Source organism: Hypanus sabinus, chromosome 4 (assembly GCF_030144855.1).
Source record: "Hypanus sabinus isolate sHypSab1 chromosome 4, sHypSab1.hap1, whole genome shotgun sequence".
In the NCBI taxonomy this organism is placed as follows: Eukaryota; Metazoa; Chordata; class Chondrichthyes; order Myliobatiformes; family Dasyatidae; genus Hypanus; species Hypanus sabinus.
The window spans coordinates 17,552,866-17,566,646 of record NC_082709.1 but is presented as its reverse complement, the minus strand read 5'-3'; the positions used below and the strand labels follow the sequence as shown (position 1 = coordinate 17,566,646).

The following is a 13,781-nucleotide window of genomic DNA, read 5'->3' as shown; positions in this document are numbered from 1 at the left end:
ACAGAGTTAAGGAAAAACTTCTCCCAGAGAGTTGTGGGGGTCTGGAATGCACTGTCTCAGAAGGTAGTGGAGGCCAATTCTCTGGATGCTTTCAAGGAGGAGCTAGATAGGTATCTTATGGATAGGGGAATCAAGGGATATGGGGATAAGGCAGGAACCGGGTATTGATAGTAATTGATCAGCCATGATCTCAAAATGGCGGTGCAGGCTCGAAGGGCCGAATGGTCTACTTCTGCACCTATTGTCTATTGACATCATCTTGTAGGTAGCAGATGACCAAAATTGGGCTCCAAATTGGGCCTCACCAACATTTTGGATAACTTCAACATAACATCCCAACTCCTGTACTCAATTCTTTGACTTATGAAGGCCAAATTCCAAAAGTTTTCTTTACGACCCTATCTACCTGTGACACCACTTGCAAGGAATTATGAATCTGTATTCCCAGATCTCCCTGTTCTATTGCACCCCTCAACACCCTACCATCCACTGCGCAAGTCCCTCCCTGATTTAGCCTTGCAAAATGCAACACCTCAATAGATAGATTAAATTCTACCTGCCATTTTCAGTCCATTTTCTAGTCCAGATCCCACTGCAAACTTTGATAGACTTCCTCACTGTCCTCTACACCCCTAATCTTGGTGTCATCCACAAATTTGCTCATCCAGCTAACCGCATTATCATTCAGATAGCTGATATAGATAGATGACTCACAACAATGGACTCGGCACTGATCCCTGCGGTATACCATTAGTAAAAGCTTCCATTCAGAGAGGCAATCATCTACCACAACTCTCTGGCTTCTCCTGCAAAGCTAATGTCTAATCCAATTTACTACTGCAATGTATGGATCTATTTCTTTTAGAGTTAAGACTCCCCTGCAGCACTACAGAAGCACTGTTGTCTACTCATGCAATATTGATCTGTGTCTGCACACAATCATGTTCTCTCTCTGCTGCTGCAATGTGAATACACCAGTTTAAGCCATCTCCCGTGCACGTGCTTTTATGTCGGGTAAGTTTTTTTTTTAAAAAACGCAGAGAGTGGTGAGTGTGTGGAATGGGCTACCGGCAACGGTGGTAGAGGCGGATACGTTAGGGTCCCTTAAGAAACTTTTGGATAAGTACATGGAGCTTAGAAAAATAGAGGGCTATGGGTAACCCTAATAATTTCTAAGGCAGGGACATGTTTGGCACAACTTTGTGGGCCGAAGGGCCTGTATTGTCCAGTAAGTTTTCTATGTTCCTATGTAGTTGCAAAGATGTAATAAATTGGCGATGAGTACAAACCTGAATATCAGAGAATAATCGCCAGCTGCACAGGACAAAACAGCAAGAAGACAGATAAGCACTGCATAGTACACAGTGAGAGACGCAATTAGCAAAGTTAATGTATAATGTAGCGATGGCTTCAGTCAAGAAATTTGACAAATTTTATAGTGCTAATGAAGGCTGAGTCGAATATTGAGGGGTGACTGTAGTGTAACAGAAACAAGTTGGCGGAACAAAATAAAGCCCCCACCCTTTTTAGGATGTACAGTCTCTTACACAACTTAGTAACCTCTGAAACACCAGCAAGATGTACAATGAAATTGGTACAAAATTACAAAATCACTTGAGCCCTAAACCACTGATAATAGCTGAGAGGTTTAAATTTTAGAAAAGGAACCAAAAGACGAAAGCAATTTGTGAATATATTGCAGAACTGTGCTAACTTTCCCAGTACTGTGACTTTACAGGTGGACTTTCTGATGCATTTAGGGACAAGCTTGTACGTGGTATGCATAGCCAAAAGCTCTCAAAAGAGGCTACTGTCAGAAAGAGACCCACAGGCATCAACCATTGAAATATCATTAGAGACTACAGCAAAAGATGCAGCAAAACTACAGAAAGAGCTTAGAATGTGAAATGCACAAAATGTCCCTGAATGGGCAAGAAGCCAAAAATGTTATCGATCTGGCAAATCCTCCCATGATGCAAATGGCTGTTGGTTCAAAGAAAGAGTTTGCAGGAAGTGTCACAGACAAGGAAACAAGTCAGATAAAAAGTACAAACAAAGAGAAAAACCACATAGTGAAAAGTTTCAAACACAAAACTAAGCAAATGCATAAAGGGACCAAATGTGAACCAGAATCAGATTAACACAGTATCTGACAAAGCTGAGCTGTCATGCCTAGAACAGCATAGCAATACTGAAGCAGACCACAAAATCATATGGATCTCAATAGATCTGCCTTGTGTCAAAATGAAAATGGAGCTGGATACAGGGTCAGCTTTGTCTATAATTCAAGAGGCTGACTGTTTTCTAATATACCATTAGAGAAGACTTCAGTGATGCTAAAGTCTTACAAAGGCAAAAAAAAAGTGTCTGCCTAAAGCAAACTAAAAGTGAATGTGATGTATGGAGCTGTATGTATTGAAAAGTGGAGGACCAGTACTTTTGGGACGTGAATGGTTGAGAAAAATCCAACTAGACTGGCACTCAGTGTGACGTCAACAGGAAACTGCAGCCCAAATGATAACACTAACCAGAGACTGTCACAGTTGCTTAATGCCAACGAAGGTGTTTGAGAAGGGGATTGGTAAACTCAAATTCATCAAGGCCAGAACTGAATTGAATGAAGGAGCAATACCAAGATTCCATAAAGCGTATCCAGTGCCTACGCACTACGTAGAATTTGGAGAATTCTCTCCAAAGTTGAGTGGAGTGATTGGGCCACAACCATTCTCCTGGAGATCAACAAAGGGAAGTCCAGAGCCGTTCACATATGTAGGGATTTAAAAGTGAACATCAACCCAGTGCTGCATACTGTGTAGTTTCCCCTGCTACAAACTTTCACATCTTTGGCAGGCGGGGAGAGACTTCCAAAGATTGACTTGTCAACAAGCCCATCTGCAAATGGAGATCAAGCAGGAAGTTTCTCACAATCAATACTCACAAGGGGCTGTTCCAGTGTAATTGCCTCGTCTTTGGCGTTGCATTAACTCTAGTTATTTGGCAAAGACCAGGTGCTCCAAGACATCTCAGGAATATAATGTTACCTTGATGATATCATTGTGACTGGTAAAAATTATGATGCCAGAACCTTGGTAAAGTGTGTACCAGGCTGAGTGAGTGTGGTCTGCATGCAAAGAGAGAGAGATGTGAGTTTTTCAAGAACAGAATCTCATATTGTGGACATGTCACTGATAATCATGGCTTACAGAGTCACAAAGAAGATTGAAGCAATGCTGTAGGCACCTGAACCAGAAAATGTGTCACAACTCAGGTCATACTTGGACTTAGTAAACTACTACTACTGGTTTCTCCCAAAGATTGCTACAGGGCTGCACCCACTGAATGCACTGTTACAGACAGCAGCGAAGTGGGAATGGTCAAAAAGATGTGAAAAAAGCATTCAAGGAAATAAAGGGACTAATAACATCAAATGAACTGCTCACCCATTATGACCCATCTCTGCCCATCAGACTGGCGTGTGATACATCCCGTTATGGCATTGGAGTTGTTTTGTCACACATCATGAAAGATGGATCGGAACGCCTGATTGCATTTCCTTCAAGATTACTGATGAGCACAGATCAACTGAGAGACCCTTAGTCTAGAATAGGGAATAAAGAAGTTCCACCGCGACCTCCAAGGTCAAAAGTTTACACTAGTGACAGATCACCAGCCACTTGTGTCCATTTTCAATCCCAGGAAGGGAATTCCAGTGATGATTACTACTCGATTACAACATTGGACACTATTCCTTTGAGCCTACTTTTATGACATAGAGTTCAAGGGTACCAAACAACACATGATACTGATGATGGCTTGTCCATGTCTTCATCTGTTGGCAACTGAAGAAAAGTCTTCAAACTGTGACCCAGCAGAAATGTTCTATGCAGCATTGTTAGACCAGTTGCCGGTAACAAATTCAGAAATACAAGGAGAAACAAGGAATGATCCAACATTGTCAAAAGTCTATAATATCACTATGCAAGAATGGCCAGCTCACGTAATGTTATGGTTCCAGAGTTCTCAGCGAGACAAGACCGATTGTCGGGAGTGTCAAAGAACACTGATGTGTGGATCTCGTGTTGTAGCTCCCTCTAAACTCCACACCAGCATGTTAGAGAATCTGCATGAAGGACACTTGGGTATGGTCAAGATGAAGAGTCTCGCACGGCTCTACGTGTGCTGGAAGGGACTTGGCCAAAAGCTGTTCAGGATGTCACAAAGTTCAAAATGCACCCCACATGCACCATTACACATGAGGGAGTGACCATCATCACCATGGCAGAGTACATATTGACTTTGCTGGGCCATTCATGGACTCCATGCTTCTGATTGCTGTGAATGCTCATGAACTCAACCACCTCAAAAACTGTTTCTACTCTGAGGATTATCTTCACCAGAAATGGCTTACCAGAACAAATTGAGAGTGACAATGGACCACAAAGCATGTCAAAAGAATTCAGATTGCTCATGAAGTAAAATGGCATCAGACATTTCAAGTCAGCTCCTCACTACCCAGGAACCAATGGTTTAGCTGAAAGGTTTATCCAAACATTCAAGAAGTCCATTAAAGCGATGGACAAGGAGGACATTCCTCTACAGCACGAGGTGGACAACTTCCATTTTCTGTATCAGAACTCTGTTCATGCAAGGACAAATTAAACACAGGCAATGCTGTTCATGAGCAGGAATCTGAGATCTCACATAGACCTCCTAAATACAGATCTACGGAGGGAAGTACAGAATAAACAGTTTAGCCAGTTGCCAAGTGAAGCAGCAAGGAACTTCCAAGATTGGACAGGACGTCCTAGTGTGTGATTACCAAGAGGAGTGGAGATCTGGTAGGATAACCACAAAATCTGGACCAGTGATGTACACAATGGATGTTGGAGGCCATTCATGAAGACATCAGCTGGTCCAGATACTGGATGCTCAAACGAAGAACACACCCGAGTCAAATGCATCCAACAAGACGGACACATTACAGCCATCAGACAGCAATATGACACTGAAAACAGAGAAAGTTGTCTTGGACAAGACACATATCAAACCTGATGCCACTCCATAGGTCCAGAAAGAAGCAGAGTGCCACCCAAAAGACTGACTTATACTATATTGAAGCTAGTTTATGGACCATTATTGTGAAAGCGTGGTTAATTGGAATATGGATTATGAACGGGAAACTGAATGTTTTATACAGATAGTTAAGTGTTGCATTAATCTAAAGGAGGAAGTATAATGTATGGATCTATTTCTATTAGAGCAATAACCCCACCACACCCCCTTAGCTCTATGCAAGGACTGTTGTCTACGCAAGCATATTGATCTGTTCTCTATGCACGTGCATGTTCTCCCTCTCGCTGCAATGTAAATATACCAGTTAAAACAACCTCCTGCATGCATGCTTTTACCTCATCTTGAATGCCAAGCAACTGAACCTTCTTAACCAACCTCCCATGTGAGACCTTGTCAAAGAACTTGCTAATGTCCATGTAGACAACATCCACTGCTTTGCCTTCATCTAGTTTCCAAGTAACTTCCCTGAATGTAAGATTGGTCAGACATGACCTGCCACATAGAAAGCCATGCTGACTACCCTAACCAGTCCCTGTCTATCCAAATACTCAAGTGTCCAGTCCTTTGAATATCTTCCAATAACTTAACCACTACTGATGTAAGGCTCACTGGCCTATAACTTCCTGGCATATTTGTAGAGCCTTTCTTAAACAGCAGAACAACATTAGCTACCTTCCAATCATCCAGCACCTCATCCATGACCAAGCACATTTTAAATATCTCTGTTACCCTTTGCAATTTCTGCACCAGTCTCCCAAAGGTCCAAGGGGTTACCTTGTCAGGTCTTGGAGATTTATCTACCCTAATTTCCCTCAAGACAGCAAACACCTTCTCCTCTAATCTGCATATGATCCGTGACCTCACTGCTAAAGACCCTGTGTCCATCTCCCAAGTACAAATGCGAAAATCCATTTCAGATCTTCCAAGAGTTGGAAGAAACACTCGCAAATCAGATTAGAGTTAAACTTAGTCAGCTCCATCATGGTCACTAGCCTCCACAGCATCCAGGACATCTTCAATAAAGCGATGCTTCAAAAAAAAAACAAACAAACAAACACAATGCAGTATCCATCATTAAGGACCCCCATTACCCAGAACATGGCCTTTTCTCACTGCTACCATCAGGATGGAGGTACAGAAGCCTGAAGGCACACAACAATTCAGGAACAGCTTCTTCCCCTCTGCCTTCAGATTTCTGAATGGACATTTTGTACCCATAAGAAACTACCTCACTACTTTTTTGGACTACTTATTTAATATTCAAGTACCTGTGTAACAATCTACTTAATTACTTGCTTACTGAATTTCAGAGTTTTTATTATGCATTGCAATGTACTTCTGCCGCATAACAAATTTCACAAGATATGCCAATAGTATTAAACCCGATTAGGATTCCGATTCTAATATCACTTTCTCCTGCTCAAGTGTATATGTAGAAGTCTGAACAAGTGACAATGATTTCTAAATCTGGCCACCTTTCAAATAAACTGATATTAAAACTTAACAAGATGTAAGAGGCTTTGAGGAAAGAAGAACAGAATAAAGGGTGTAAAGGTAGTAAGGTAGAAAGGCTAAAGTGTGTGTACTTTCAATGCAAGAAGCATCAGGAAAAAAGATGATGAACTGAGAGCTTGGATACATACATGGAATTATGATGTAGACTTGGCTGGCACCAGGGCAGGAATGGATTCTCAATATTCCTGGATTTCAGTGCTTTAAAAGGGATAGAGAGGGAGAAAAAGGAGAGGGGTGGCATTACTGGTCAGGGATACTATCACAGCTACAGAAAGGGTGGGTGATGTAGCAGGATCCTCTTTTGAGTCAGTATGGGTAGAAGTCAAGAACAGGAAGGGAGCAGTTACTCTATTGGGAGTATTCTATAGGCCCCCTGCTAGCAGCAGAGATACCAAGGAGCAGATTGGGAGGCAGATTTTGGAAAGGTGCAAAAATAACAGGGTTGAATATCATGGGTGACTTTAACTTCCCTAACATTGATTGGCGCCTGATTAGTTCCAAGGGTTTAGATGGGGCAGAGTTTGTTAAGTGTGTCCAGGATGGATTCCTGTCACAGTATGTTGACAGGCCGACCAGGGGGAATGCCATACTGGATCTAGTATTAGGTAACGAACCGGGTCAGGTCACAGATCTGTCAGTGGCTGAGCATCTGGGGGACAGTGACCACCGCTCCCTGGCCTTTAACATTATCATGGAAAAGGATAGAATCAGAGGACAGGAAAATTTTTAATTGGGGAAGAGCAAATTATGAGGCTATAAGGCTAGAACTTGCAGTTGTGAATTGGAATGTTTTTGCAGGGAAATGTACTATGGACATGTGGTCACTGTTTAGGGATTTCTTGCAGGATGTTAGGGATAAATTTTTCCCAGTGAGGAAGATTAAGAATGGTAGAGTGAAGGAACCATGGGTGACAAGTGAGGTGAAAAATCTAGTCAGATGGAAGAAGACAGCAGACATGAGGTTTAGGAAGCAAGGATCAGATGGGTCTATTGAGGAATATAGGGTAGCAAAAAAGGAGCTTCAGAAGAAGCTGAGGAGAGCAAGAAGGGGGCATGAGAAGGCCTTGGCGAGTAGGGTAAAGGAAAACCACAAGGCATTCTTCAATTATGTGAACAAAAGGATGACAGGAGTGAAGGTAGGACCGATTAGAGATAAAAGTGGGAAGATGTGCCTGGAGGCTGTGGAAGTGAGCAAGGTCCTCAATGAATACTTCTCTTCGGTATTCACCAATGAGAGGGAACCTGATGACTGTGAGGACAACGTGAGTGAGGTTGATGTTCTGGAGCATGTTGATATTAAGGGAGAGGAGGTGTTGGAGTTGTTAAAATACATTAGGATGGATAAGTCCCCAGAGCTTGATGGAATATTCCCCAGGCTGTTCCACGAGGCAAGGGAAGAGATTGCTGAGCCTCTGGCTAGGATCTTTATATCCTCGTTGTCCATGGGAATGGTACAGGAGGATTGGAGGGAGGCGAATGTTGTCCCCTTGTTCAAAAATGGTAATAGAGATGGTCCAGGTAATTATAGACCAGTGATCCTTACATCTGTGGTGGAAAGCTTTTGGAAAAGATTCTTAGAGATAGGATCTATGGGCATTTAGAAAATCATGGTCTGATCAGGGACAGTCAGCATGGCTTTGTGAAGGGCAGATCGTGTCTAATAGAGTTCTTTGAGGAGGTGACCAGGCATATAGATGAGGGTATTGCAGTGGATGTGATCTACATGGATTTTAGTAAGGCATTTGACAAGGTACCACATGGTAGGCTTATTCAGAAAGTCAGAAGGCATGGGATTCAGGGAAGTTTAGCCAGGTGGATTCAGAATTGGCTTGACTACAGAAAGCAGAGGGTCAAGGTGGAGGGCATACATTTGGATTGGAGGGTTGTGACTAGTGCTGTCTCACAAGGAACGGTTCTGGGACATCTACTTTTCATGATTTTTATTAATGAACTGGATGTGGGGGTAGAAGGGTGGGTTGGCAAGTTTGCAGATGACACAAAGTTTGGTGGTGTTGTGGATAGTGTAGAGGATTGTCGAAGATTGCAGAGAGACATTGATAGGATACAGAAATGGGCTGAGAAGTGGCAGATGGAGTTCAACCCAGAGAAGTGTGAGGTGGTACACTTTGTAAGGACAAACTCCAAGGCAGAGTACAAAGTAAATGGCAGGATACTTGGAAGTGTGGAGGAGCAGAGGGATCTGGGAGTACATGTCCATAGATCCCTCAAAGTTGCCTCACAGGTAGATAGGGTAGTTAAGAAAGCTTATGGGGTGTTAGCTTTCATAAGTCAAGGGATAGAGTTTAAGAGTCGCAGGGTAATGATGCAGCTCTATAAAACTCTAGTTCGGCCACACTTGGAGTACTGTGTCCAGTTCTGGTCGCCTCACTATCGGAAGGATGTGGAAGCATTGGAAAGGATACAGAGGAGATTTACCAGGATGCTGCCTGGTTTAGAGAGTATGCATTATGATCAGAGATTAAGGGAGCTAGGGCTTTACTCTCTGGAGAGGAGGAGGATGAGAGGAGACATGATAGAGGTGTACAAGATATTAAAAGGAATAGACAGAGAGGACAGCCAGCACCTCTTCCCCAGGTCACCACTGCTCAGTACAAGAGGACATGGCTTTAAGGTAAGGGGTGGGAAGTTCAAGGGGGTTATTAGGGGAAGGGTTTTTTTAAACTTAGAGAGTGGTTGGTGTGTGGAATGCACTGCCTGAGTCAGTGGTGGAGGCAGATACACTAGTGAAATTTAAGAGACTACTAGACAGGTATGTAGAGGAATTTAAGGTGGGGAATTAGAAACATTGAAAATAGGTGCAGGAGTAGGCCATTCAGCCCTTCAAGCCTGCACTGCCATTCAATATGATCATAGCTAATCATCCAACTCAGAACCCTGTACCTGCTTTCTCTCCATACCCCCGATCCCTTTAGCCACAAGGGCCATATCTAACTTTCTCTTAAATATAGCCAATGAATTGGCCTCAACTGATTCCTGTGGCAGAGAATTCCACAGATTCACCACTCTGTGTGAAGAAGTTTTTCCTCATCTTGGTTCTAAAAGGCTTCCCTTTTATCCTCAAACAGTGACCTCTTGTTCTGGACTTCCCCAACATCGGAAACAATCCTCCTGCATCTAGCCTGTCCAATCCCTTTAGAATTTTATACGTTTCAATAAGATCTTCTAAATCTTCTAAATTCCAGTGAGTATAAGTCTAGTTGATCCAGTCTTTCTTCATATGCCCTCTCAGGAATCAATCGGGTGAACCTTCTTTGTACTCCCTCTATGGCAAAAATGTCTTTCCTCAGATCAGGGGACCAAAACTGCACACAATATTCTAGGTGCGGTCTCACCAAGAACCTCCCTGCTCCTGTACTCAAATCCTTTTGCTATGAATGCCAACATACCATTTCCCTTTTTCACCGCCTGCTGTACCTGCATGCCCACCTTCAATGGCTGGTGTACAATGACACCCAGGTCTCATTGCATCTCCCCTTTTCCTAATTGGCCACCGTTCAGATAATAATCTGTTTTCCTGTTCTTGCAGCCAAGGTGGATAACCTCACATTTATCCACATTAAATTGCATCTGCCATGAATTTGCCCACTCACCTAACCTATCCAAGTCACCCTGCATCCTCTTAGCATCCTCCTCACAGCTAACACCGCCACCCAGCTTCGTGTCATCCACAAACTTGGAGATGCTGCATTTAATTCCCTTGTCTAAATCATTAATATATATTGTAAACAACTGGGGTCCCAGCACTGAGCCTTGCGGTACCCCACTAGTCACTGCCTGCCATTCTGAAAAGGTCCCGTTTACTCCCACTCTTTGCTTCCTGTCTGCCAACCAATTCTCTATCCACATCAATGCCATACCCCCAATACTGTGTGCTTTAAGTTTGCACACTAACCTCCTGTGTGGGACCTTGTCAAAAGCCTTTTGAAAATCTAAATATACCACATCCACTGGCTCTCCCCTATCCACTCTACTAGTTACATATTCAAAAAATTCTATAAAACTTTTCCTTTCACAAATCCATGCTGACTTTGTCCAATGATTTCACCTCTTTCCAAATGTGCTGTTATCACATCTTTGATAACCAACTCTAGCATTTTCCCCACCACCGATGTCAGACTAACCAGTCTATAATTCCCCGGTTTCTCACTCCCTCCTTTTTTAAAAAGTGGGGTTACATTAGCCACCCTCCAATCCTCAGGAACTAATCCAGAATCTAAGGTGTTTTGAAAAATTATCACTAATGCATCCACTATTTCTTGGGCTACTTCCTTATGCACTCTGGGATGAAGAACATTTGGCCCTGGGGATTTATCTGCCTTTAATCCCCTCAATTTACCTAACAACACTTCCCTACTAACATGTATTTCCCTCAGTTCCTCCATCTCACTAGACCCTCGGTCCGTTACTATTTCAGGAAGATTATTTATGTCCCCCTTAGTGAAGATAGAACCAAAGTAGTTATTCAATTGGTCTGCCGTGTCTTTGTTCCCTATGCTCAATTCACCTGTTTCTGACTGTAAGGGACCCACATTTGTCTTGACCAATCTTTTTCTTTTCACATATCTATAAAAGCTTTTACAGCCAGTTTTTATGTTCCCTGCCAGCTTTCTCTCATAATCTTTTTTCCCTTTCCTAATTAAGTCCTTTGTCCTCCTCTGCTGGTCTCTGAATTTCTCCCAGTCCTCAGGTGTGCCGCTTTTTTTTGCTAATTTATATGTTTCTTCTTTGGACTTGATACAATCCCTAATTTTCCTTGTCAGCCACAGGTGCACTACCTTCCCTGGTTTATTCTTTTGCCAAACTGGGATGAACAATTGTAGTTCATCCATGCGATCTTTAAATGCTTGCCATTGCATATCCACCGTCAACCCTTCAGGTATCATTTGCCAGTCTATTTTAGCTAATTCATGTCTCATACCTTCAAAGTTACCCTTCTTTAAGTTCAGAACCTTTGTTTCTGAATTAACTATGTCACTCTCCATCTTAATGAAGATGGAGAGTGACCACCATATTATGGCCACTCTTACCCAAGGGGCCTCGCATGACAAGATTGCTAACTAACCCTTCCTCATTGCTCAATACCCAATCTAGAAAGGCCTGCTCTCTAGTTGGTTCCTCGACATGTTGGTTCAGAAAACCATCCCACATACATTCCAAGAAATCCTCTTCCTCAGCACCCTTACCAATTTGGTTCACCCAATCTATACATAGATTAAAGTCACCCACTATAACTACTGTTCCTTTATTGCACGCATTTCTAATTTCCTGTTTAATACCATCCCCAACCTCACTACTACTGTTAGGTGGCCTGTACACAACTCCCACCTGCGTTTTCTGCCCCTTAGCATTATGCAGCTCCACCCATATCGATTCCACATCCTCCAAGCTAATGTCCTTACTTTCTATTGGTTATATGGGAGGCAGGGTTTAAGGGTCGGCACAACATTGTGGGCCAAAGGGCCTGTACTGTGCTGTTTTGTTCTATGTTCTAATAGCATTTTTGACCAAAGAGTGTGAAGCAAACAAAATAACAGAAATTTAAAATCCTTACAGCTAGCGTGCTGTCGCCAACATTTGAAGCAATCAGTCCATCGATGGCACCATACTCAGCTTCTCGAGCATTCAGCCTTTGCATTTGATTTTGATGGAGCTTCCGCAATATTATCACTGTCACCATAGTGATGACAATTAACACAATTACTGGAGCAACAATAACAATTGTCAGAGTTCTTGCACTATAGCCCACTGGTGCTTCTGTAAGGGAAGAAGAGAAATAAGTTGGTGCACTAATTAAGCAACTACTGGATAAAAATAATCTTGTAGAGTACTGATATTTTTCCTGTGCATTCACCTCATACAAAACCATATTATTCAAATTCATACCATTCTCAGTCGATTCAGTGGAATAAAGTCAGTGCAAATGCAAGTTCTTTCTGAATTAATCTATGTCAATTGAGGGGGCCATTAAGAAACTATTTATGATTCTTTGCTGCTTCATTCATGGTGGCAGACCATGAATAATCTTATCCCCATTTCGTCTCCAGCATCTCCACAGAATTCTGTACACGAGACCATGCCGAAGGCCGAATCAAACTGGAGAGTGATGCGTGCATTTCAGTATTCAGTCAGAATTTACAGATAAATAACTCCAGTGAAGACCAAACAATGCCAGCAATAATGCCTTATATGGAAAGCAAATCACTGATAAAAATATAAAGCTAAAAAGGTTCCTACTTAATTAAGCTATCTAAGTTGTAGAATATTAAGTTCATTCTTTTTTTAAAATTTTATTTTCACTTTAGAGATACACCATGACAACAGGCCCTTCCAGCCCAATAAGTTCATGCTGCTCAATTACACCCACGTGACCAATTAACCAGCCGGTACGTCTTTGGAAAGTGTAAGAAAATTGGTATGCTCAGCGAAACCCACGTGGTCACGGGGAGAACGTACAAACTACTTAGACAGCAAGTAGAATTGAACTCGGGTCACTGGCACTGTAATAGCGTTATTCTAACTACTATGCTAGCATGAGACTGTTTCCCCTTTTGAATAAACAGAAACTGCTCTACTAGTAAAGACTCAATAACCTAATACTTGGGAAGTTTGGTGTGGATGACAGGTATTATTCTATGGAGGAGACATAACAAATTGAACCAATGCTTTCAGGAGCTGAGAAAGAGAAGTGATCTCATTGAAGTGCACAAAATCCTTAAGGCAGGGGCAAGTGATATCTCCTCTGGATGGGGTATCTAGAACCTAGACTTGCAGTGTCAAAAGTACAGGTGTTTCTCATTCAGGACTATGATGAATTTTTTTTTTGCATAGATCATAGCCAATCCTTTCAAGTTCTCTTTACAATAGAATTGTAGATTTTCGACTGTTAAGTATATTCAAGAAAGAGATTTTAGATATTGAGAACCAAAGAACACAAAGTTAATACAAGAAAATAGCATGGAGGTAAATTACCCTACTGAATGGCAGAGGAAGAAAAAGGCCCAGTACCCAGTCTTTACTGGAGTCTCTCAATTTCAATAAAATTCCAATCTTGTTTACAAAATACACTATCAAATGCAGCAGTTTACATTTCTATTAAAATAGGTTTTGCAGATCCCCATGTTGAAATAGTAAAATTATTAAATATATTCAACTCGGCAAGGACAAAAATTGCC

The 13,781-nt window shown here is 42.1% G+C and overlaps 1 protein-coding gene across 3 annotated transcripts in view; it reads right to left on the bottom strand.

Moving 5' to 3' along the window:
- LOC132392531 (activin receptor type-1-like) overlaps positions 1 to 13,781 on the bottom strand; it is a 119,610-nt gene that overhangs the window by 52,494 nt on the left and 53,335 nt on the right. For all 3 annotated transcript variants that reach the window (XM_059966518.1, XM_059966517.1, XM_059966516.1), the window contains one exon: positions 12,161 to 12,363. In XM_059966518.1, coding sequence (XP_059822501.1) covers positions 12,161 to 12,363 — 203 coding nt within the window. The remainder of the gene's footprint in view (positions 1 to 12,160; positions 12,364 to 13,781) is intronic.